Genomic DNA, 24,564 nt, shown 5'->3' on the forward strand with positions numbered 1-24,564 from the left:
TACCGTCATGCATTGCGATGTAGGCTTACTTAAAAGAAGGTACAGGAAAAAGTAAATAAAAGACTACATTTCCTGATCCGCACATCCGGGACATTGTTTGTCATAGTGAAGTGCGACTCGGGCCGGCGGTATTTGTTGAAGAGCGGCCGCTCAGTGCGCGGAGGAGAAAGATGGCGGCGGTCCTGCAGCAGATCCTTGAGCGGGCAGAGCTCACTAAACTGCCCAAAGCCGTGCAGAGCAAGCTGGAGAAGGCCCTGTCGGACCAGCAGTGTGAGATCGATGCCCTGAAGTCCAGCCATGAGCGCTTTAAAACAGACAGCGGTAAGAGCGGGGGGGCAGTTAGACTTGTATTGATCACTTCATCACGCACGATTTTACCACCCGGGGTAGCCTTAATATCGGCTAAATGCAAGTCTTGGGCAGCCCCTTTGAAGTTTGAATGGCGATCGAGTGTAGTTTTGAATGTATAATGCTGTATTGTCGGTAAATACACCTCACTGTACAGGACCTGTTTTAAAACTGCGTGCTTTTAACATGGCTGACTTGAGCAGGATCCGGGCCTCGGCTCTTTTGGGAATTTACCCAGATTAAGGCTGAATTAGGAAACTGTTGCTCCATGTTTTCCAATGCGGTGGAGGGAAAAGTATGATCCATCACGATTTCCTTTTATTTGCATGTTAATGTAACGTAAGGTAAACTTCATTTGAGCATATTGAATGCTGGGCATGCTTTCTGACCATCAAATAAGACGTTTCGTAATATCTTAGACATCGGGGTGTGATTATAGCCAGGCAAACCACTTTGGTTTGGACTTTTTTCTAAATAAAACCATCCAGTCTAGAAGTATGCAGTAATTTAGCTGGGTATTAAACTTGTATACATGTCAATGAACTCGGTTTCCCTTTGCACACCAACATTTCTATGCAGTAGAGTATCAATGTGTTGTTTCCTATTGTATACAGACATCCAGTACTTGGACCTGGAGAAACGGGTGTCACAGAGTCAGGAGAAGCTGGTGTCTGAAACCCAGGAACGCCAAAACCTCCAAGAGGAGCTGAGTAAGCTTAGTAAGTACAAGGGTTTCTTATTGACAAGCTTTGTTTACCTACCAATACTATTATCTGAGCTGCATCATGATGGCTGTTGGTTTTGCTGAACTGTGACACTGCTACACAATTTATACATGAATACGGAGCATTGTACTTTACTATGAAGATTACTACATACTTGTCAGCTGCAAAGTGTTGTAATTTGTGCAATTTATTTTGATAAGTTTGGAAAGTAGATTGTTAGCATTTGTAGCCATGGAGTTTTACTATTTAAATCTTGTTAATGAAATGTTCCTATAGATGAGGAATTGAAGACCCTGAGAGAGAAGAATAAAGAACATGAAACATCTGAAGAAAAACTTTCTGCTCAACTGGTAAAGTCCCATGTATAGATTTGTTTGTTTTAGGTCTTGATACTCTGCTGAGATTTTGATAAATTCATGTTTTGTAATAATGACACTTAATGAAAGGCATCTTGCATTCAATTTTTAGAGTCAGCTTTCAAGAAGTAAAGATGAGTTGGAGGCTGAAAAGCGAGAACTGGTCCGAACACTTGAGAAAAGATCCCAGGAAGTGGAGCACTTAAGTGGTATGGGACTATTTATCATATGAATTTCCCTTCACACCTTGCCCTCGGATTCCTCAGAACCTGAAATCTGAATTTACATTTGAACTGGTTATCAACAACAACAAAAAAGATAGTTACAGGCATAAAACCTGTGATATCTTTTATGGTTATTTACTAATTCGAAAGTTTCCTTAAAATAATAACATTCACATTTTCTCCTTCACAGAGGACCTGAAGCGTCTCAATGACAAACTGGTGGAGACCAACACAGCCAAGATGGAACTGCAGTTGAAGCTTGATGAGCTCCAGTCTTCAGAGGTTTCAATCAAGGTGAAGCTTGAAGCCATTTGTCTGTTAGTGGACTTTTGGCTTTTTACATGATAAACTTACACAGCTTGATTTCTCGCTGTGTTGTTGAATTATGAGACCAGAAATGGGTACAGACCAGATAAACATCTGCTACAACACTGCATTTTTTTTTCTTTCCTCCATAGTACCGGGAGAAGCGGATGGAGCAAGAGAAGGATCTGCTTCAGAGTCAGAGTACTTGGCTGAATACGGAGCTGAAAAGCAAGACCGATGAGATGCTCTCCATCGCACGAGAGAAAGGCAATGAGATCCTGGAGCTCAAGTGCAACCTGGAGAACAAAAAGGACGAGGTATGAATATGGATTTGTTTCATGTGCATTATAGGTGAATTGTTTTTAAGAAATTAAAGGTATGTGCATTCCCCTCCCGGTGTACTTTACGTATTCACTTTTTCAGGTGACAAGACTTCTAGAACAAGTGAGCACCTTAAAGGCCTCTAACGAGAACTTCCAGAAGCTGGCAGAGGACTTGATGAGCAAATTGAAAGAGGTTAGTCTTTTTCTTGATCTACGTGTGAATGGTTTGATTAAAAGGGAGACATCTAGAAAGTCCATTTACCACTGTTTTATATTGTCATAGGCAAAGGAGCAGCAGGCCAGCATGGAGGAGAAGTTCAGCAATGAACTGAATGCTCACATTAAGCTTTCTAATTTGTACAAGGCAAGTTAAATTTTAAATGCTTTTGTGTTTTGTTAATTTGGTGGCTGTTTTTGTTTTGTTGTTTGACTGAATTTCATCACAAGTATTTTGATATTTGATATTTTGAATATACAAACAATTCGTGGAGTGTTTAATGACATGTTTTTGTTTTTTAGCTTCCTTTGCACAAAAGCATTGATTGTCACTGTTTTTGTTTTTAATGTAAAGAGTGCCCCTTTAAACTTTTCAAATTTCTGAACACAAAGTATACACAATTTAAGCTCAATAGGAGAACTCTTCAATAGTTGACAATGTTTGCAGTTTAAAAAGTGTTTTGCTTCAATTGCATACCTCTCCCTGCAGAGCGCAGCAGCCGATTCAGAATCCAAAAGCGAGGAGCTCAACAGGGCTGTGGAGGAGCTTCACAAGTTACTGAAGGAAGCAGGTGAAGGTGAGGACCATGAAGTGCCTAGTGTTTGTTTTAATGCAAATCTGTACTTTATTTACTTGATCAAGATCTTTTAAACCATGTTTGCAGTTTACTACCTCCTATTTTTTCTTTTTAATTAGCAAACAAAAGTACAGAGGCCAGGTTACTCGAAGTGGAAAGTGCTAATGAGAAGACCGAAACAGACTTGAGAGAGAAGATCCGAAATCTGGAGAAAGAGCTGGAAAATGCCAATCAACTGCTGTCAGATACCAAACGCAAAGGTGAAGTATCCATCGGACAGTTTCAGAAAGTTCACAGCTGTTTTGTTTGTAATTAGCATAGCTGCGATCTGTAAGTGATTAGAATGAAATGTATTCCGTGGTATGTTTACAGTACTTCTGTTTTACAGGTGTAGCTGCACTTAGTGAAGAGGAGTTGACCATTCTGTCTCCGACTGCAGCAGCCGTGGCTAAAATAGTGAAGCCTGGGATGAAACTTACTGAGGTAACAATTAGTCGCATTTAGTGACATTCTCATTCAGGACTTGGATTAGATTGCTACATTTTAAGAACAATTGAATCCTTACTGAAAGAATTCCATAATGGACAAGAATCTTTAAGTCTGTCAATCTTTCGGGAGTCAACATCTCATTTTGGTTTGTATCCCGCCTGGCCTTGCAGCTCTACAACGCGTATGTTGAAGCACAGGATCAGCTTCAGCTGGAGAAACTGGAGACCAAGCGGGTGAATAAGTACCTGAACGAGATGTTGCAGGAGATGGAGGCCAAGGCGCCTGTTATGAAACGCCAGCAGGATGAGTACGAGCGCATGCAGAAATCGGTCGCAAGTCTCTCTGCGAAACTGGAGCAAACGACAAGGGTATGACTTATTTTTGGGGGAAATTTATTTAAACTATTGGAAAGATCTGGGAATTGCTAGTTTATTTTATAATTAATTTGAATTACTTCTCTTGTCTCACTATAGGAAATGCATAGGCTACAGAAAGAAACCGATGAGGCGAACAAGTGCTCCTCTGTGCTGGAGAGGGATAACCAGAGGCATGAGCTGCAGCTCACTGATATGTCACAGCAGGTGTGCCATTTTTTTGTAATATGTAGTGATTTGTCTTTATGGTTACAATGCAATTACTAAAATAATTACCAATTTGATTCCCAACTTTTTCTACAGATCAGAGTGCTGCTAATTGAGCTGGAGGAGGCCAGAGGTAACCATGTAATCCGTGAGGATGAGGAGGTGAGCTCTGCTGACATCAGCAGTTCCTCCGAGGTCATATCCCAGCGACTGGTGACCTTCCGTAACATCGAGGAGCTGCAGCAGCAGAACCAGCGTCTCCTGTTGGCTTTGCGGGAGCTGGGAGAGGCCCGGGAGAAGGAGGAGATGGAAACCACTTCTTCAAGGTAAGTCTTGTGAAAATAATTGATATTAGGATAATTAGATTTAGAAGTTTATTTGTCGCATTCACTTTGATGGAATCTGAGACATAATAAACAATGCACTAGGCTGGTATTGTCATGTGACATTAAGTTAACCCATGTCATTGAGATGATTAAGTAAAAATGTAAATGACAAAATTCATCCTTTTTCGTTTCCAACTTAGGGTAACAGAACTGGAACTGAGTTTAGACAAGGCGCAGAGTGAGTTGGACCAACTACGGGAAGCCCGCAGCCACCAGATGCACTTAGTAGAGTCCATTGTGCGTCAACGAGACATGTATCGCATCTTGCTCGCACAGACAACTGGAGTGACTTTCCCTGTCCAAGGTGAGATAATTGAACCTCCCCAATCTTAGAAATAGTGCTAGTAAGTTCTTTAACTTGATTCCATGGTGGGTGATGTCACAATCGAGTTTGGGATTGAAAATCAGTTTTGAAAATTGAGTTCTGAGGAGTGCTGTCTTGCTCGCAGTTCTCACTCAAGAGGAGTTCTCTCTGACGTCCACCCCGCGCCGCTCCCCGGCCATCACTCCCACCGTGTCCACTCCTGCCCAGGCCACTGCAGCTGAGTCTACAGAGGCAGTGGAAGCCAAGGCAGCCCTCAAACAGGTGGTCTATCCATTTCAAACTATACATGTCATCCCATTTGTTTTTAATAGTTTGGTTACGTTTAACCAGCATGAAAACACAACACAGATCGATTTCTACTTTAAGACAGTTACAGTGAATCCTGAACCAAAATATTTTAGATGCAGAGAAAGGTGATACATTTAACTAAAATAAATGTTTTTTTCCACTGTAAAGAATAGTGTGAAAGTGTGTGATTGTTATGTGTGATTTTATAAGGTAGTATGTCATGTGAATGGTGCCTCTAATTGTATAAGAAATGTTGTTGAGCTTAATGATGCTTTCGCCCAAATTGCAAGACATTTGACATTCTCTGTATGTGTATATAAATACACACACACGTATGTATATCTTTTCAAAATGTCCATTCAGGTACAATGTGCAACAGTGTTTCTTGCTTGCAGTGAAATAACATTTGCAAACCGTTTGTTTACTGTTGTACATTTCTTCCCAGCTTCAAGAGGTGTTCACAACATACAAGAAGGAGAAAGCTGAAAATGACAAGATGCTTAATGAACAGAATGAAAAGTTACAGGAGCAAGTGTCTGAAGTTCGTTCCCAGAATGCCAAGATCTCCACCCAGCTGGAATTTGCCTCGAAGCGGTAGGCAAATTGAAACTCAAACTGTAAAACTGCTTTCCCTTAAAGGGATTTTACACCTTGACACATTTTTGCACTCTTTAAAAATGTTTCTACCCGTTTGTCTCCATGTTATACATCTCTTTCATGAAAAGATAACCTAGAATCAGAGATTTAATTTTTATTTTATTATTTAGGTATGAAATGCTGCAGGACAATGTGGATGGATATCGCCGTGAGATCGCCTCCCTGCGGGACAAGTGTCAGAAGATGATGACTACCACCCAGAAGCAAGAGCAGATAATCCACACCATGACACAGGATTTGAGAGGTGTCAATGAGAAGCTGGCTGTAGCAGAAGTAAGTGGTCCTATTCATGTGCAATCAGAAATGTGCCTCTTTGAGACTGGACTGATTAGTTTTTTTTTTTTTTTTAGTCATGTGCAAGTTTAGTGTGAGAAAATACTAAGAATTTCTCTTCTAGGTCCGAAATGAAAACCTGAGGAAGGAGCGAGACATGCTGAAGATTGTGGAGTCCAGGCTGAACCAGGAAAGGGAGTCTATTCTTGCTGAGCAACGAGGACAGAATCTCCTACTGACTAACCTGAAGTCAATTCAGGTATGTTTACTTTCTTTATGCATTTCATCCTGGTGTTTAATTATTTTTACACTAACCACTTTAATTGTCTATACTAACATAACTTTCACCATTTGCTGCTGTTTGTCATGCCAGTTGACACTGGAGCGCTCAGAGACAGAGACCAAACAGCGTCTCAATAACCAGATTGAGAAACAGGAACGGGAGATCTCCCAGCTGAAGAAAAAACTGGAACATGAGGTGGAGCAGAGACACTTACTGGGCAGAAACCAAGATGTAAGCACAGCTTTGACCTAAGTGGACACTTTAAACACAACACATTTCGGCAACTGTACTACAGTAGATTTCAGCTCACGAGGTGGACTATTTAACTCATCTTATTTACAGCTGCAGTTGCTGGAAGCCAAGAAACAGCTGGAGACCCAGAACTCCATGCAACTGAAAACCAAGGAGCTTCTGAAGAACGCTGAGCAGGAGATCAGTACTTTGAGACAGCAGCTCAGCAATATGGAAGCCCAGCTGGCCTCGCAGGCAACCAAGCGCTCAGGTACTCGAATCAGAGGTTCTTTCAAGGTTACAGTTTGGTTGTTTTGCATCTATAATTAGGAAATGTAAATACTATATTAATTTTCCTCCATGGACAACATTATTTTCAATTATGGTCTGAGAATTTACATGGATTTTATTGCAAATGTTAGAGAAGGCCTTATGCAGTTAGTGTACGCTATGAAATGTGTTGCAATTAGAATTTTTGTAGAACAGGTTTTTTTTTTTAATCAGTGTATAGTTCTGACAGCTGGGATGGTCACTGACTGTTTGACCTGTGCTCTGCTCTCAGGTGAGAGTGGTTCAGAGCGTGATGCTGAAGAACTGCGTTCAAGCCTCAAAAAGACAGAGGAGCAGAACGGAGACCTGAGAGAGCGCCTGAAAAATGCCACCAGTAACGTGGAGCAGTACAGGGCCATGGTGCTCAGCCTGGAGGAGTCCCTGAACAAGGAGAAACAGGTAGGCGAGGGTGTGAACACAACAGAAGCCATTTGTTTACGGCTTTGTTCTGGATTTGGAAGGCCTTTACTTAGCGGCTGGTCCAACAAATTCAAATTTTAAAGTAGCCTTTGGAATCCCAAATTCTGAGCCAATCTAGAAAATGTACCCTGGTTGTAAGGTTGACGATGAGCTCAATCCTGTCTATAAAGGTGACCGAAGAGGCTCGCTCCACCATCGAAGCCCATCTGAAAGAGGCCCAGGAGTACCATGTGCAGCTGGAGAAGAAGCTGGTGGAGGCTGAGAAAGAGAAGCAGGACCTGCAGGAAGAGAAGCGCAAGGCCATTGAGAATCTGGACCAGCAGGTGAGAAACTTTCAATGACCATATCATCCGACCAGGGAGGGGCAGTCCTTTTCCATCTACAACTGAAACTTGATTAATAACATATGAATTTCTCCTGTATTCATTAGTAAATTTTGTGAACTATACATCCTATTGAAGTGCCAACTATCCTTTCACTGTTATACAAGTAATTCCTACCTTTATTTTTTCATTGGTTTTTGTACCGTGTGTTCTTGTTAGATGAATGAGCTGAAGAAGAACCTCAGCAATATCCAGGCCGAGCTCCAGGACGCCCTTCAGAGAGCAGCTCTAGCAGCATCTAATGAGCAACAGGCTACCCAAGACAGCCAGCAACAGGTGGGTCACTCTCTGTAGGCCTGCTGGTCCTGGCCTCATTGTCCACAGATGTTCTCTTCCATTTTATGGAAGTTAAGAGTCACTTCCTGATGCTGCAGGACTATTCATAATTCAACTACCAATCTTTTTTTGTTTAGTTTTTTTTTTTGGCCACTGACTGATTTATCCACTTATTTCCAGGCCAAACTGGCGGCTGAGGCCCAGAACAAGTACGAACGGGAGCTGATGCTGCATGCGGCCGATGTGGAGGCGCTACAGGCAGCCAAGGCCCAGGTGGCCCAGACCTCTCAGATGAGGCAGCAGCTGGAGGAGAGGGCACAGAAAGCCAGTGCCCAGTTGCTGGAGGCGAAGGTCTCTTGGGAGGAGCAAGAGAGGATGCTGAAGGTAGTTTTTGATTCCATGCAACTTTTCATTTTTGAAGGAGGTGTGTGAACTAGAAATGTATCTGCTAGATCCTGTCTAATCTCTGCCTTTGTTTAGGATGAGTTATCCAAGCTGGTGTCCCGTTCTGAAGATCTCCAGAAACAGAACAGCCTGCTGCATGAGCAGATTGAAAGCATCGGCAACAAGATGGTGGCGTCTGTACAGCAGGCGGCCCAGGACAGCCAACTGAACATGTCCCTCGGCGAGGAGGGCAAGTCCCACGAGCAGATCCTGGAGATCCTCAGGTATAGAAAGTCACTGCAGGTTGCCAGTAGTACTGAAGCTGCATGTTTTGAATATTGCTAATGGATTATATAAACTTTATAATCTTCCTTTGTTTTACCTTTTGATTCTTAATTATATTTTTAGGTTTGTGCGGCGAGAGAAGGAGATTGCCGAGACCAGATTTGAAGTGGCCCAGGTGGAGAGCCTGCGCTACCGGCAGCGAGTCGAGCACCTGGAGAGGGAGCTCAAGGAACTGCAGGACAGTCTCAATGCCGAGCGGGAGAAAGTGCAGGTGGGAGCCAGGGCATCCGTGTCCTTTTTATAGACCTAGTAACACGGATCAATTTGTTAAATGCTGCCTACAGTGGGTAGCCATGTTTATTTGGAGCTTCACAAAACAAAACCTGAATTGATTGTTACAGGTAACGGCTAAAACGCTAGCACAGCACGAGGAACTCATGAAGAAGACCGAGACGATGAATGTCCTTGTGGAGACCAACAAAATGCTTCGTGAGGAGAGAGAGAGACTGGAACAGGAGCTCCAGCAGACGCAGGCCAAGGTCTGTTGTGCAGCCGCAATGTTTTTCCACACGCTTGGCAATGGTAGTTAGAATTACCCATAACCCCCTGTGTATTGAAATGAGACAACACAGTTGGACTTTTTTTTTTTAGAACTGTAATCCTTAATGGGGTTTCAGACTTCAATCATCTGCTGAAAGGGTGGTTTGGTGCTGTTGAACTTCTATGCTGATCTTTACTGGTGATTGGATTCCCAGGTGCGAAAGCTTGAGGCGGACATCATGCCTCTGCAGGAATCGAATGCTGAGCTGAGTGAGAAGAGCGGCATGCTCCAGGCTGAGAAGAAGCTACTGGAGGAGGACATCAAGCGATGGAAAGCTCGCACCCAGGTGAGCACAGACTGCACCTCTAAATTAAGTCTATCTCGCCGAGGACTAACTCGAACAGTCACACTTCACGTTGCTAGTGAATGGGATTAAGACCTGAATAACATAGCATCCGATCAGTACTGTACTAAGACGGGATACATTTATCGCCTTCTATTATAATGTTTTTGTTCTTCAGAAATGTAGAAAGTCTTCAAGAAGTTCGAATAAACCGTATTTTTACATTCAGATTAAATCACATACTATTCTTCTCTTAATAGCATTTGGTGAGCCAGCAAAAGGACACTGATCCTGAAGAGTACAAGAAACTCCACTCGGAGAAGGAAGCCCATCTGAAGCGCATTCAGCAGCTGTCTGAAGAGACAGGCAAGCTCAAGACTGAGATTGCGAGGTTGGTCTCTCGGGATGGGGAATCTAAAAAGCCTTGATTTATCCCATTACCTAAACTGGTGTTTCCCAACCCTGTCGCTCCCACAAACCCCAGTGGACCTTTGCACAATAAGCAATCATCCGGCCGTCTTCAGTCTGAAGAAACATTTGTGATGTTTTTATGTGTCTCTCTCCACCAGAACACACGCTTCCTTGACGACATCACAGAACCAAGTGCACAGTCTGAGAGAGAATCTGGGCAAGGTGACCGCAGATAAGGAGTCCATTAAGAAGGAGCTAGAGGCCAAGGTGTTGGACATTCAGGAGAAACTTAAGACTATTACCCAGGTGAAGAAGATTGGTCGCAGATACAAGACTCAATATGAAGAGCTCAAAGTGCAGCATGATAAGGTACGTCTCTATAACAGAAATGTGGCTAATTTAGTTTTCTAAAGATAGAAAATATTCCATATGATTTTTTTTCCTCAGGAATATGGCTCTCTAATATGATTTGTATTCAACAGCTGGTCACTGAAGCTGCCACCAAACCAATTCTGGAACAGGAGGCCCAGCAGGCTTCAGCCCAGGAAATCCAGGCCCTGAAAGACTCTTTGAGCCAAGCGGAGAACAAGGCCAAGGAACTGGAGGGGCAGGTTGAGAGTCTGCAGAAGGTGAGAAGGACCAGCCTGTATCACATGGCGTATTGCTGCGCTGGGGGAAAGGAATTTAATAACTGAAATAACTACCTTAACATATGTCTCTAACTATCAATGCTGTTAAGTGTTACACCCTCTCTTTAAACTCTCACCCCCCCATCTCCTGCAGGTCCTTCTTACATTGCATAAGTTGTTTGGTGAGGAACGTATATAATGGGGAAAGCAGAGCTGCTGTAGCACATGGGTTATTCCACGTTTTAGTTAATTAATGGAGACCGCAGAATTTATTTTATTGATGATGGGTTTCACATTCTGTCTGTTAGTTTGGGAAGGTAGAAATTAGCCTAATAAAACAATCTTAACAACTCCCTAGCGAATCAATTAGATGAGTAATTGGTGTTTTTCCGTCATCTGGTTATTGTGTTTGTGTTATTACCCTGTTTTGCATGATGTCATTTGAATATGTCATCTGCAACACATCAGGCTTTGTTGGGTTTGTAACAGAAACACAATAAAACAGTCTCCTACTGAAAATACCAGAGTAAACTAGTATTACTGTGCATTTTATGTGCATTTTACAATTCTGCTTACCACAGATTGTTTAACGGGCTTGTCTGTTCTTAGTTGGCGAGCGAGCGAGAGGCCGAGGTGAAGAGTGTCCAGGAGCAGGTAAACAAGTTGCAGCCCGAGCTGGCCCGCCTCAAACAGGAGCTGCAGGAGAAATGCTCTCAGGAGGAGCAGCTCCGGCAGCAGATAACGGAGAAAGAGGAGAAGACCAAGAAAGCCTTCATGGGGGCCAAACAGAAAATCAACCAGCTCATCGGTAAGCAAGCTCTCTCGATGAACCCTCACGAGGAGGAGGTCTTTTGAAAAGTGGTCTCTTATTCTCGGTTCTCTGCATCTCAAGGTGTCAAGGAGCAGCTGACCAAGGAGATCGAGGAGCTGAAGCAGCAGAGGGAGGAGCAGGAGGTGCGCATGAGCGCCCTGAAGTCTCAGTACGAGGGCCGCATATGCCGGCAGGAGAGGGAGCTGCGAGAACTGCGGGAGCAGCAGGAGAGGCACAACGAGCAGAGAGACGAGCCCCAGGAGCCGCCCAGCAAGGTATTCAACCGGGCCTTGCGGTCGTCTCCCTCTGACACACAGTGGGATGTCTTAGACCAACAAGCCATCTCCTTAGATTCTAGCTTTTTTTTTGTTGTTTTTTTTAATTTTAGGCACAAGTGTTATAATGGTGACATTTGTTTTTCCCACTAGGCCCAAGAGCAGCAGAGACCAGCCGAACAGAGACAGATCACACTGAAGCCGACACCAGCGGCCGAAAGGGGAAGGTAATCCCAATCTGTCCTGCTCCACTGCAATAAGCATGTTTTATGGACGAGTGTATCTCAACATGTTACATTTTGTGTCTTTTGGTGTTTTATTACATTTTAAGAGTCCTTCAGCCCATTTGTACAAGTCTGATTTAAGCTTTTGTGCAGCAGGAGCTGCAGTTGCTTTCCTTGCTCTGAGTTGTAAAACACTGTAAAATCCTTCTCCCCATCATAGCGCTAGCACTTCAGAGCCTCCAACGGCCAACATAAAGCCCACCCCCCTCGTCGCAACACCCAGCAAAACCACAGCCATTCCTGGCAACAAGTCTACGCCAAGAGCCAGCATCCGGCCCATGATCACCCCTGCTACGGTCACCACCCCCACCACCACACCCACGGCCACAGTCATGCCCACCACTCAGGTGGAGACGCAGGAAGGTAGGTGCTTTGTTACCGTATGACATTCATTCTAGAAATCAAGGGGAGATGGGGATAAAGCCATGCTATGTAACCCTGTACTGTGATTTCAGCGATGCAGTCCTCCGAAGTGCCCGTGGAGCACGTGACTGTCTTTGGCAGCGCCAGTGGGTCCGTTCGCTCCACCAGTCCCAACGTCCAGACCACTCTTTCCCAGCCCATCCTCACAGTCCAGCAGCAGCAGCAGACGACCCAGGCCACCGCGTTCGTGCAGCCCACTCAGCAGAGCGTCCCACCAGTGGAGCCAGCCAGTCAGGAACCAGCGCCCCCCATGGTGGAAGCCGTGCCCAGCGCCCCGACGGAGAGGCCTTCCACCTCCACAGCTGTCTTCGGCACAGGTTTGAACTCCCTTCGATATATTCAGTAAACTGGCTACTGTATACACAAATATTTTCACAGGGAATAAACTATTCATTTTAGAAAGTGTAAGTGATGTTAAAGTGCTCATGATTTGTTCATATAATTCAAAAAGTGGAGTCCCGTGTGCATCTTCTAAATTGAAATCTCCCTCTTATAGTTTCAGCTACACCTGGCACTTCCATACCCAAGAGGCCCCGTGAAGAGGAGGAGGAGAGTGCTCCGGACAACACCGAGGGGCTGCAGGAAGACCCTGCGGATCCACCCATTCCAAAGAAGCTGCGGATCATCCAAAGAGTCGGCCCGGAGGTCAGTGTAACATCTCAGGATCGTTTGTGTTGGCTGGCTTACCTAACGCCTAACATTTTCTCGATGGTACAGACATGAGGCTGCAAGTATAATCACTGGAGAAGATGCATGTTTAGCTAAAGTTTGCTTAATTCCAGCATTCCCTTTCTTTCATCCTTTTCAGGAAGAAGTTGTGGTAGAAGAAAGTACTGACACTGAAGTGGAGGCTCCAGCAGAGAGTCAGGAATCCCAGGATCCCAGCCAGGTAAGAGCTTGTGAAGGGAAACATGTCCTTGACTTCTATACAGCAATATATATATAATTTTTTATCCCCACAGTAACTAAACCAGCACTTTAGATAAAGTAATTGGTTAACACCGCGGCGATTGGGTTTGTCCTCAATGCAGGTGTCTGTGGACGAGGAATACCCCGTGTTAGAGGACAGTGAGTCGATGGCCCAGTCCGTTCCCCTGGAGCTGGTCGCTCAGCCCCCAGAGTCGCAGCTCGGCCCGCAGGACTCCTTGGAGGAGCAGCACGATGTCATCGTCATCGACACCGACAGTGACAGTGAGGAGGAGGAGGAGAACGAAGAGGAAGGAGAGCAGGTGAGCCCGACTGTTAGGCCTTTGCTTCACGGAAGAACTGTCCAACTTTGACGGCCCGTTAGGGTGCATCGCAGCTTATTTGTACTATTTTAATCGACTTTAATACTCTCCCGCAGGAGTATGAGGAGGAGGAGGAGGAAGAGGATGATGAAGATGGGGACACGGGTATGGGCGATGAAGGAGAGGAGAGCAATGAGGGCAGTGGCAGCGCTGATGGCGATGAGCCGTATGAAGGAGACGACACTGAGGTGAGCTTCAAATGCGTGAAGGATCGCCGAAAAGTTAAAAAATGCTTCTTGTACATATAAACTCAATCTTATTAACTGCTTCAATAAAAAGTCAGTGCTGATGTTTCTGAACAATTATTGCACCTGCCTGATAGCGGAATTGGACCTTAAACACTATCTTTGTAGTTGAATCAAAGACAACTATAGATTTTGACAAAAGATCTAAAAAGAAGTTTTTAAACAATGCTGTGTTCTTGTACAAACAGGGAGCCGAAGCGACGGACCCCGGCACTGAGACTGAGGAGAGTCTGGGAGCAGCGGAGACCAGCCAGAGAGTGGTTGATTCTCAGAACAGTGGTAAGAAGTTGACTTTTACGCACTTAAAAATGGTCTAAAGTGACATTGAGCAGTCAGCCTTCTGGAGAAAGGCTCTTGCCGTGCATTGAGTTCTCGCTTGCTGTCCGTATCAGGTGAAGGCAGCAGCAGCACCACGGAGTCCACGTTCTCCAGCGAGCTCCCCAGGGAGCAGCAGGCACCCACCGGCACCGCCGAGCGCCAGACCCACCGCCCACCGCAATCCCCCCGCAGAACACAACACCCGCTGCCCCCCCGGCTCACCATCCAGGCTCCGGCACAGGAGCTGGGACCGCCTGCTCAGGTACAAACCCGACCTCCATTTCATACCGTAAATGATATTTAATGAAGAAAACAAATATAAAGTGATGAAAATCTGAAATTGGATGCAAACAAATGTAGTTATCTTAGTAATTCTTGAATGAAGAATATAATGGTGATTGGTGTTGCGTTTCCAACAGCGTATTCCTATGCGTCGCCAGTCTGTGGGCAGAGGACTTCAGCTGACACCCGGAATTGGCAGCATGGTGAGAAACTACTCTGGTGTTTTTATTTGAATTAATCCGTCCCATCCCAATGACTGTTAATGAGATGGACTACTCACTCTCAATTCGTTTTCCCGCAGCAACACTTTTTTGATGATGACGACAGAATGGTTCCCAGCACTCCAACGCTGGTCGTGCCTCATCGCACAGATGGCTTTGCAGAAGCAATTCAGTGAGTGTCTTCACTCTTACCAAAACAAAAATAGGATGTATTAATATCTTGCTTGGTTTTAGGGTTTACTTGGTGGATAACAGCAGCATATCCAGGAATCTATAGATAGTCTTGAATTGCTTCAGATCTAATCCTATGTTCTATGGCCTAATAGTTTACGGTTTGCTTGTGCTAACTATTGTGCCCCTTGTTCTCAGCTCTCCGCAGGTCGCTGGTGTCCCGCGCTTCAGGTTTGGCCCTCCTGAAGACATGGCCCAGGCCAGCTCCAGCCACTCCGATCTCGGACAGCTGGCTTCTCAAGGAGGTACATAAACCATCACATCACCAGTCTTGGTATTCTGTTTAAAACCTTTGAAGATGTGCACTGGTTTTATTTATTTATTGGTTACGTATGTTTAAAGTCAATGACAAGGGATGCATTTTCAATGTGTTACAAAAGCTGTAAACTGTTTAAAGTGGTTAATGTAGCGAATGGACTGTTTGAAGTGCATTTTGCAACACGCGTTTAGAGTTATAAGTTAAAGAAGTGTCACCTTTATAAACACAATCCGCTCTGTAGGTCTAGGAATGTACGAAACTCCCCTGTTCCTTGCAGCACACGAGGAGGAGTCGGGGGGACGCAGTGTTCCTACCACCCCACTGCAGGTCGCCGCCCCAGGTAAGACCACCTCCTGTCCCATGGGCTCACTACACATCTTTGTGTTTTTTTGGATGTTTGTTTCCCATCGTATGGTTATTTCACTGTATAATCTTGGTGCCTAGACAGGCAATTTCACATTGCAACTCACGATGCACACACTTGCCCTTGTAGATGCATTTTCAGAGCAGCTCAGTGGGGTATGAAGTGGCTAGAGGTGGAATTGGAATTGGTGAACTATAGTTTCACTAATTAGTGGCCATTTTTAATTGTCGTTTGTTGTGACTATTAAACTGTACTGCTAGGTTTCACTTTCTTGCTTTCCCCACTTCATTTCATTTTTTTTTTTTTTTCTAGCTGTCTTCATTTTATCCATGCGTGTCTGTGTTCATCGCAGTGATCACGTTTAATTTTGCGCAGGGGAGTAAACACTGCACTTGTTTTCCTCAGTGACGGTCTTCACCGAGTCTCACCCCTCGGACGTGTCTGAGAACGCCTCTCAGTCGGTGCCCATGGTCACCACGTCTGCGGTCGGCCTGTCCGCCCCCGGGGAGGTTGGACAGGGGGACGATGGGGACGAGGTGTTCATGGAGGCGGAGAATGAAGGGTATTCATAGATTTATTTTTATTATGCTTTTAAGCTTTTATTCGTTTTTTTTTTGCAAATTGATGTTTGGGTGTCGTTGTGTGATGGAGTGGTTTGTTTTCTGGGGTGTGTGTGTCTCACAAGTGCTGTGCTTTATTGAAAAGGGCCAGTGCGGAGGCTTCCCTGGAGTCTGAGAGCCAGCCTGAGATGGAGGAGTCTGGGCAACCATCAGATGATGCCAATCTCCCCTCCACCAGCCAGGACCCACCCTCTAGCAGCTCCTCCGCAGGTAATTATCCAGCTCCCCCAGAAGGCACTCCAAGTGCAGTGAGTGGATTATTTATTACAACTTAAATTTTTCTCCCTGATTCTGAGTCTAAAGCTAAACTTGGAATATGTTCTGGTTAGTTTTTCAAAATTTTACAGTAGTCTGAAATACAGAAACACTCCCCCATCTGTAACTCCAGAGATTTTCATGTTTAAACCGACTAGTAACTAGTCTGATTAAAGGAGATCGGTCTGTAAGGGTTTGACTGGTAAATGAGCAGGTTTTGCCTGAACAACATGTGTAAATAACCATCTTTTCTCTCTCATCTCCAGACACCAGCAGCAGTCAGCCAAAACCATTAAGGCTGGTGAACAGACAGCCGCAGCCGATGAGGACGGAAGCGAGAGGCCGCCAGATCACCCGTCAGAGAGGTGAGAGGCTTCTGTTGGGAATTGATTCCAGACCAACCCACCTGTCCTCCTAACCCCTTTCTGTTGAATACAAATTCTGGAATGATTGATGGGATGAAATCAAGAATCATTGATTGGGAACTTAAAGAAAAATATTAAGTCAAGTTGGAGAAATAAGATTGCATTGAAGTTTAATGAAGCTAGAAATGGGGAACTTTTTTAAATACTCTTAAACAAACATGTTTTTACAGGAAAACTTACATTTTCTTGCTGGGTGTTTTCATCAACCATGTGCTACTATACAGATGCACACATTCAAACAGTGAACTTTTTCTATCTGCACTGCAGGTGTGAGTCATGTGATGGGAGGACGAGGCCGCTTCACCAGAGGAAACATGAGTTAATGCGTTCCCATCTGCACTGCTTGCAGTTGTCAACAGCTACCTACACTCACAATCATTTTCTAGTTTCTGGAGATCAGCTTAGATGTGCTTAAAGCATTGAATGTTTTGTACTTCTGAAGTTTGTGAGTAATCCCTACAATGTAATGTTTCATTTTATTAATAAAAAAAATTGAAAGCAAGCCTTGGAAAGTTCTTCATCGTGATTGATTGTTTATGGGCACTTGTACCAGTCCTTGGAAGTGTCCTGTTGTGTGGCAGAAGTCAGCGTAGAGGTCAGAGTTGGTTGGTCGGCATCAATCTTAACATTGTAGTATTTTGCTGTTTAATGTAGAAGTGTTATTTGAAAGTGTACATATTGGTCATTTAACATTTTCTAGTTCAGGGTCCCTTCTATCATTTTAGGAAGGAAGATATTTCTATAATGGTGCTTGAAATTTTATATGCTATTAACACAGAATATGTAACTTAGATGTCTTTAGCTCAATCTACTGACCTTTTACTTCTTTCTTGCTTAAGTATTTATGTAACTAGGCTAAAGTGTTCCATTCTGGGTTCTTGTGAGCTACAAACTTGAGTGCTTCATATCCACACACACAACCCTGCAGTTTACTGATGTGTTGCTTTAGTGACCGAATGACTAGACTGTTGAATCACTTCAGCATAAGGCTTTACTTTTCCTGTCAAAATTGTGTCTGACGGCCACTGAAGAGTTGGCACTGCCAACATGCTGCACTTTCAGTCTACTCCAAAAACACAGGCAACACAAAATATGTAAATTGTCTTCATGGAAACGACATGGTAAATGTACCTGTATAAATCTATAGTATAAAACCACAATATATGTTTATTATCTGGTTGTGAAAACTTACCCTTAGAAAACACAAAATAGTCATATCCGTCTGGCTTCTTCGTGTTGGGTAAAGATAAAGCTGAAGTGATTGTTGAGGGGAAACCTTTCCATTTCAGTTTAATGTTGATTTCATTGCTCAGGTAGACTGTAGATAAAGTTGTAAACATGTCAAAAACACATTTTCCATGTCACCTGATCGCATCTCCTCTTTGTGTCCATTGAAAGTGGACAACAGGTTGACAATTTCTTGTATAATTCATATCAACATTGTACAACTGAACATCACTTTGTATTGCTTTGAGACTGCTGCCCTTTGCTGGATGAGATATTTGTTGACACTTCAATGAAGATCTCCCCATTTCTAAATCTATAGTTAAATTTATTTTCTATCTATACATACTGTGCGTCTTCTATTATACGAACAATTTAAATGGATTTTGCATTTTATTTTATTTTTAGATGCATTTTGAATTGGTTTCAAATTTATTGTATGAACAACTCCTCTGCTCAAACTGGCATTTCCCTTACCTGCTTGTCTTGCTGTCCGAGTCCGAACGTTGTAGATGGAGTACTGCTTGCTTGGAGTCTTGCTGCAGGATTTGGGAGGTTCCTGTTTGTAAGAATATTTTTGGACCAGGCCTCCTAAAAAAGTAAAAAGTAATGAAGGAAGTCACGGGAAGGAATGACAAGAAGCACTTTTTTGTAAAATCCACAGAGCCTAGAATAAAATCATATCCACAGAGTTTAAAGGGCACTACCTCGTTTAAAGAAATAAACGGTTTCTCGTCTTCTCCTGAACGCAGGCACAGACAAAGCTGCACTTATTGTCCCAGACATCCCTCCAAACCCTATGGAAACTAGTTTAGGGTAACCAGGGTCCATGTTCCCATTTTCAAATCTCCAGTACTGCTTGTCCTTTATGTGAACAAAAAAAAGACCAGTAAGTGTATGACCCATATTTGTATTCACTTTTATATTTTTATTCAATTAATTCTGGGGTTTGAAAGCCTGGAGTTTGATAGTGCTGTACACAAATCAATCTTTTAGATTTTTTTTTGACATTTTAAACTTAAAATGTTTACCTTGAAGAAGAAAGTTTTTCCTTGGCAGTTACAGCGAGTGAAAACTGTGTCAATGGGAGAGGGAATTCCCCACACATCTGTAATCAGGCGAGCATCTCCCGCAACGCCATTGGAGCTAAGGTGCCAGAAATAATGTCCTGATGGCAATGAAAATGATGTGTTAGAGACCATTATTACCATGTCCCATAGACACCCTGGTTTTAACTAGTAGATCGCACCTATTGTGTGTATATTGTCCTTATTTCATTACTGTTCTTAGATGACATGTCTATATGTGTTTAAATCTACTTGGGGCCGCATTAAATCAAAACTTTGACCCACCCACTAATAGAAAACTACAGAACTATACTCGGTTCCGGGTCAAAGTTTAGATTTTATCCGGCCCTTGGTATCCATGTGTTTGATGTATAGACCTTGTTGTACAATTAACACCGGGCTTCTCATGCACCCTGGAGTTGTATATATTACACATTCCACAGAAATCACAGAAAAGTGTTTGGAATTTCCCAGAATGGGGCTTAAAACTAAATATGAGGCTGCATTGAGAGAAATAGTTTAATGGGAAGTTACCTCGGAAAACAAAAATTGTTCCGTTTTGCAATGTTGTCATCCCATCGGATGGACGACCGCTACATAGGTTGGTTTCATTTTTATCTAGAGAAAAGGGTAAAATGATTATAATACATGTATTTATACTATACTATATATACTATTATTTATCAAGGCCTCCCCAAGATGTTTCCATTTGTTTTGATGTACAGTGAAACAAATTCCCATGAGATTCTGAATAATAATTAATGAGATTATAACCTCAGTCATATTAATATCAAGGTATTTTTTTTCCCATAGCTTTTTTTCCTTAAATCCCAGTGGTAGATGTTGGATCACCAGTTAAAGACTACCATCACAGAGCTGTATGAGTACAACATAAATCCCAGAAGGTAATTGTGAAATAACTGAAGTTCATACCCATTAACAGCGGATTCTTCGAGGGAATGGCACTAAGGATTTCCGGGTTAGCCATCAGAGTGATGGAAGTATCAGAGCTGGTTGGGACTGCTGGAGACAGGCCGGGCCTCAAAGGTTCAGTTTGCACTAACGCATCCTGGGTTCCTTCTGTAAGCGTGACTGAATCTGCAGGTAATGGTGTTGGAATTGCAGTCTGACCAACTGTTTGAGTGACAACATTACCATCAGAGAGTGTTGGAAACAAGGGGCTGCCGGGTTCCTCTGAAACCATCTCTTGGCCTGTAGTGAAAATGGGCAAAACATGGGCGGTTGTCTGGATGAGCGGTGTAATATCACTACCAACTGCAGCAACTGTCTCCCATATGCTTCCGATGAGAGGGTCAGTAGGTTTAGGTGTGTCTGCTCTGGCAGAATCGGTGGCAGATGTAGATGTCTGGAGTCCTGGAGTAGAACTAGTTTCTGTCTTTCGGTCAGATGACTGAGTGACAGTAATTGGCGAGGTCTCGCTTTCTGTAGCAGGGGTTATTGTGATCCTTGCCTGTCCTGCAAAATCTTCACCAATGAGGGGAGATTGAAGGGTAGAAAAGCCCTCAGGAGATGATGCTGGCTCTGTAGAGGTGGAAGACGGACTCATGGTAAGACGGATTAAGCCTGGGATGGTAAATGTCACACTGTTAGTAGCTGCTGAGGTCTCAGTTGGACCTGTTGAAAAAACGTCTCTCTCAGAAGGTTTGTAGGCGTCTTGTAAAATGTCCTGATGTCCTACAGTGCCTTGATTCAGAGTGAAAATAGTACTCTGTGGTGTGATTGAGAAAGCGGCAGTAACAGCAGGTTCAGGGGCGTTCGTCAGTAAGGGTTCGTATCCGCTCACGCTCTCTGAGGGTTTCTCCTCTCTGTAACCTTCCGTAGGGACCGTAGACTGTGGGTTCTGGGTATTAGTGGTGACAGAAGGACTTGTAGAAGTGATTTGGGATGCCTCATCTAGATGAGAGGGCTGAACATCACCTTGTGCTGTAGTGAAATCTGCAGAAGGTGGAAACTCTGTGGCAGACAATTAAAATATTTTAGTATTTAAAAAGCTGCATTGTGAAACAGTGAATTACAGACCGGTAATCACACTGACAACTACTGTCTACCTTTTTCACATCCCCAGTAAAACAGACCTACCATCTCTTTGCAGTTCCAGAAGAGGGTTCATGTTGATTAAGGATGCCGTAGTGCCTGTTGTAGGAGCCATCTTGCTAGCGGAGGGGAAGGTGGATATTGGAAGAAGCTGATTGTCAGATAAATCTGAAATGATCGATGAAAACACAGTAAGCATCAGTAAAGCATCTAATAGAAACTAAAATGGAATCCCCAGTCTGATTTACTGAATAGTTTTCTCTCCAGATTAGTCAGTATTTTTATACTTAATCTGTCTTAATTCTGTACCCAGCCTTAACCATAAAATATTCAATCTTAATCATTATGCCAGTAGTTTGCATAATAAAACAGGTTACAGCCTGTGCACATGGTTTTGACAGATCAAACTAAATATCATCACTCATTATTTTGCTTTCTGTTTTTTGTCTTCACTGTAAACTCACAGATTTAGGCTTTGATATTTTAAAACACTGCAGATGTTACATAAAAGTCTGTTACACTAGGAGAAGTATTGCAAATACTCTGCTTCTCCTGTGTCAGTGAGGAGAAATTTGGAAAAAAAATATTCCCTGCCCCTCAAAACTTAAACATAAGAATTTTGTAATTTTATAATTTTTTGCATTCCCTGGTGTGCTGCCGCAATATTCAGCCAAAAGCACATCAATCTCTCGCCTCCCACAGAGGGGCTGTTCCTACATCCTCTCACACATTTCCAGTGATCCGTCCATGACTCATGTGTGAGAGTCAATCTTTCATAACTTTCTACAATTAAGTCTGAAAAGGATTTACATAGTTAGTATGAGTTGTGCAGCCACATTGGCCAAGTACATTAAGTAATATTTGCTGCATAGATATCCCTTCTGGAAAATATGGACCTAAGCAACTACGTTATAGTATGATATTAAATATTAATATATTCCACTGCAAGTCCATTATAAAGTTGCTATTAAATAAAATGTAACCTTATAATGATACCTGTAGCTGTATTCTTCAAGCATAATTAACATTAAAGACATGTGACAGCAATCTTACGCTTAATTTATTGTTCGTTATTCATTAACCTCTCACCTTTGACTAATTCCTCATCCTCAAAGGATTCACTGTTGGGGTCTGCTTGAATATTCAGGGCCTTGGTGGGGACGGTGGGCGCTGGCTTTGGAGGTGATGGGAGTGGCTTCACTGCCGGCTTCTTCGTTGGTTTAGAAGGAGGAGGAGGAGGAGGAGGAGGAGGAGCCTCTAAATGACAATAGAGAGAAATGTATCAGACTGGCGAGTACTGCATAATCAATCAATCAACCAATCCATTTTTATTTGTATAGCGCCCTTCACAGGGTAGCCACAGAGCGCTTTACAGACTGGTCAACATACAGCAAACGTTCAACAAAATAAAATACATAAATACAATAAAGTAAAATAAAAATAGACCTTTAAACAGTTTACATGATGTAAACTATAGTTAATGAACATGTTAACAGCTGATAGTGCCAAATTACTCCAGGAGACATTAAATCCATCAGATATACCAATTAGTGCCAATTTGACTTCATCCTGGAGCACACTGACCGAATGTATAATTGCAATGTAAGTTATTGGAGAACCCGTGGGGGTGCTTCGACTTGTCGCTGGCAATATTGTGGGTGTAGCATCAGTGGTTTTGGTAATGTGTATTTTTTAAATCCAAAATGAATTCACTGACACTCCGCAGACCAATGGGGACAATCTTTTACATTCATTCTTACAAGTATTTAACTATCCACTTCTTTCAGGTACCATGAAAAGGTATATCCAGGTAGCAAGGCAAGCACCTCACCTGTTGTGCAGTGATTTTCGTAGTCAGGACAGCACTGTTTATGCTGCAAGCATTCAGAGTCGCAGTGACACCCTCTGCCACGCTTAAAGGTCTCTCCACAGCGTCCCTTACAAGAGCCACCTCAAAGACAAGCACATGCTTTTATTTCAGAGAGAACCAGCATCACACATTTTTTACATTGAGCTTCTGCCTTTTAAAAACTCATAAAAGGTCATTTCACATTGTTGCTGTGCTTGTATGCTGTCCTGTATTATTGATCAGTTTGTAATTCACTAACCTGTGTTGAAAATAATTAACTACTGAGTACATTACTGGATAAACCTTTTCTTTCATAGACTGAGACATACATTTACATACAAATGCTCTTTACCATTGCATGGCACTCTCAAACAAATGCAAACAGATTAAAAAGCTTTACTTGTGGTGCACTGAGTGTAGTAATCATCACAGCATTCCTGATGCACAAGACATTCATAGTCACAGTGGCAGCTATAGCCCCTGTAATACGACTCTCCACATCGCTCACTGCAGCTCTCTGTCAGAGGAGGAACATTAAATCGAGTTTAGGAAACAGCCTGTACCTCCAGAAAAGACAGTAACTCCATTCTGGGCAGGTGAATTACACTGTGAACAACCTCTTTCAATTACAACTATCCGTTAGCATCATTTGTCTTTCCATTTTTAAGTTTTCAGCCCCCTACCAGCACAACCGTTACTTAGAAGAATATGAATGACATGAAGCAACCAGTTCCAGAACACGTTAGAAGTTAATAATCTTCCTTTATGTATATACAAGAGTGTTTGTGTGAATTGTAAAGTGTGCACATATTAGTTACTTAGTCCCAGAAATGAGTTCAATGCACTGGACTTTGGTTGAAAATCCCTCTCTCTGCTTTTGAAACATAATTTCCCACAATGGCAACACTACTCCATCATAATAATAATATTGTGGAGCTTCAAAAAAAGTTTTTCTTCCTTTTCTGAATCTGTAATTTAAAATATTACATTTAGGAGCTAAGCTAACATTTCAGCACAACTTTAAGTCTTAACATTGATTACAGTTCTTACCTTGTGCAGCAGAGAAAGAAAGAAGAACAAAACTAATTGCCAAAACAGTGGCAGTGAGTACAGATGAACTGGTCATTTCTGATCTCTTCTGCTGGGAAAATAAAAGTTAGAAGAAAACAAAAGAAAACCCAAGTTTAAATATGATATGCAAAACAAATGCATATACACTATGTTTTATGTTTATATACAACAGCAAATACATGTAATCTATTTTTATCTTAATCATTTATATGTAAAATACATTTTAAAATGCACATTAATCACAGTGCAACAATCTCCAAACTGAAATGCTTACCTCTTTAATCTCCCGATAGCTCACCTAGCTTTTCTCTGGTGATTTTATATGCTCTGAGGTGGGCTGGATCTGTCTGACAGGGCTTGTCTTTCGAATTAGCGAAATGAAACCGCAAATGATGCACAGGCTGG

At 42.9% G+C, this 24,564-nt stretch overlaps 2 protein-coding genes across 3 annotated transcripts; one reads left to right on the plus strand and one right to left on the minus strand.

The window, feature by feature from the left end:
- Window positions 1-122: 122 nt before the first annotated feature.
- Window positions 123-17,395, plus strand: LOC136714922 (nucleoprotein TPR). Of its 2 annotated transcripts, none has more exons than XM_066692549.1 (51): window positions 123-321; window positions 963-1,067; window positions 1,350-1,423; window positions 1,542-1,638; window positions 1,844-1,947; window positions 2,112-2,276; window positions 2,383-2,475; window positions 2,566-2,646; window positions 2,989-3,076; window positions 3,196-3,336; window positions 3,465-3,559; window positions 3,736-3,933; window positions 4,039-4,146; window positions 4,243-4,472; window positions 4,673-4,836; window positions 4,982-5,118; window positions 5,591-5,739; window positions 5,913-6,075; window positions 6,200-6,334; window positions 6,449-6,589; window positions 6,701-6,860; window positions 7,152-7,318; window positions 7,510-7,662; window positions 7,882-7,998; window positions 8,179-8,382; window positions 8,479-8,666; window positions 8,791-8,938; window positions 9,069-9,206; window positions 9,423-9,554; window positions 9,812-9,942; window positions 10,121-10,331; window positions 10,445-10,591; window positions 11,201-11,399; window positions 11,484-11,677; window positions 11,831-11,904; window positions 12,122-12,324; window positions 12,417-12,701; window positions 12,881-13,029; window positions 13,193-13,273; window positions 13,416-13,613; window positions 13,730-13,861; window positions 14,107-14,197; window positions 14,311-14,498; window positions 14,656-14,721; window positions 14,820-14,911; window positions 15,109-15,215; window positions 15,471-15,569; window positions 15,999-16,155; window positions 16,299-16,423; window positions 16,735-16,833; window positions 17,161-17,395. In XM_066692549.1, exons 1-51 carry the CDS (start codon window positions 171-173, stop codon window positions 17,214-17,216), a joined length of 7,110 nt encoding a protein of 2,369 aa, XP_066548646.1. In that variant the 5' UTR covers window positions 123-170; the 3' UTR covers window positions 17,217-17,395. The 2 variants fall into 2 exon arrangements, with proteins under 2 accessions (XP_066548646.1, XP_066548647.1); XM_066692550.1 differs by having other exon boundaries at window positions 15,507-15,569.
- On the minus strand, window positions 16,987-24,564 carry prg4b (proteoglycan 4b). The gene is made up of 13 exons (XM_066692551.1): window positions 24,434-24,564; window positions 24,139-24,229; window positions 23,489-23,605; window positions 23,071-23,190; window positions 22,329-22,496; window positions 21,285-21,407; window positions 20,118-21,158; window positions 19,719-19,802; window positions 19,149-19,285; window positions 18,825-18,981; window positions 18,595-18,708; window positions 18,086-18,211; window positions 16,987-17,534 (listed from the first exon to the last, which is right to left on the minus strand). The coding sequence occupies exons 2-13, from the start codon at window positions 24,212-24,214 to the stop codon at window positions 17,428-17,430; spliced, it is 2,370 nt and encodes a 789-aa protein (XP_066548648.1). The 5' UTR covers window positions 24,215-24,229; window positions 24,434-24,564; the 3' UTR covers window positions 16,987-17,427.

Source organism: Amia ocellicauda, chromosome 19 (assembly GCF_036373705.1).
Source record: "Amia ocellicauda isolate fAmiCal2 chromosome 19, fAmiCal2.hap1, whole genome shotgun sequence".
Lineage (NCBI taxonomy): Eukaryota > Metazoa > Chordata > Actinopteri > Amiiformes > Amiidae > Amia > Amia ocellicauda.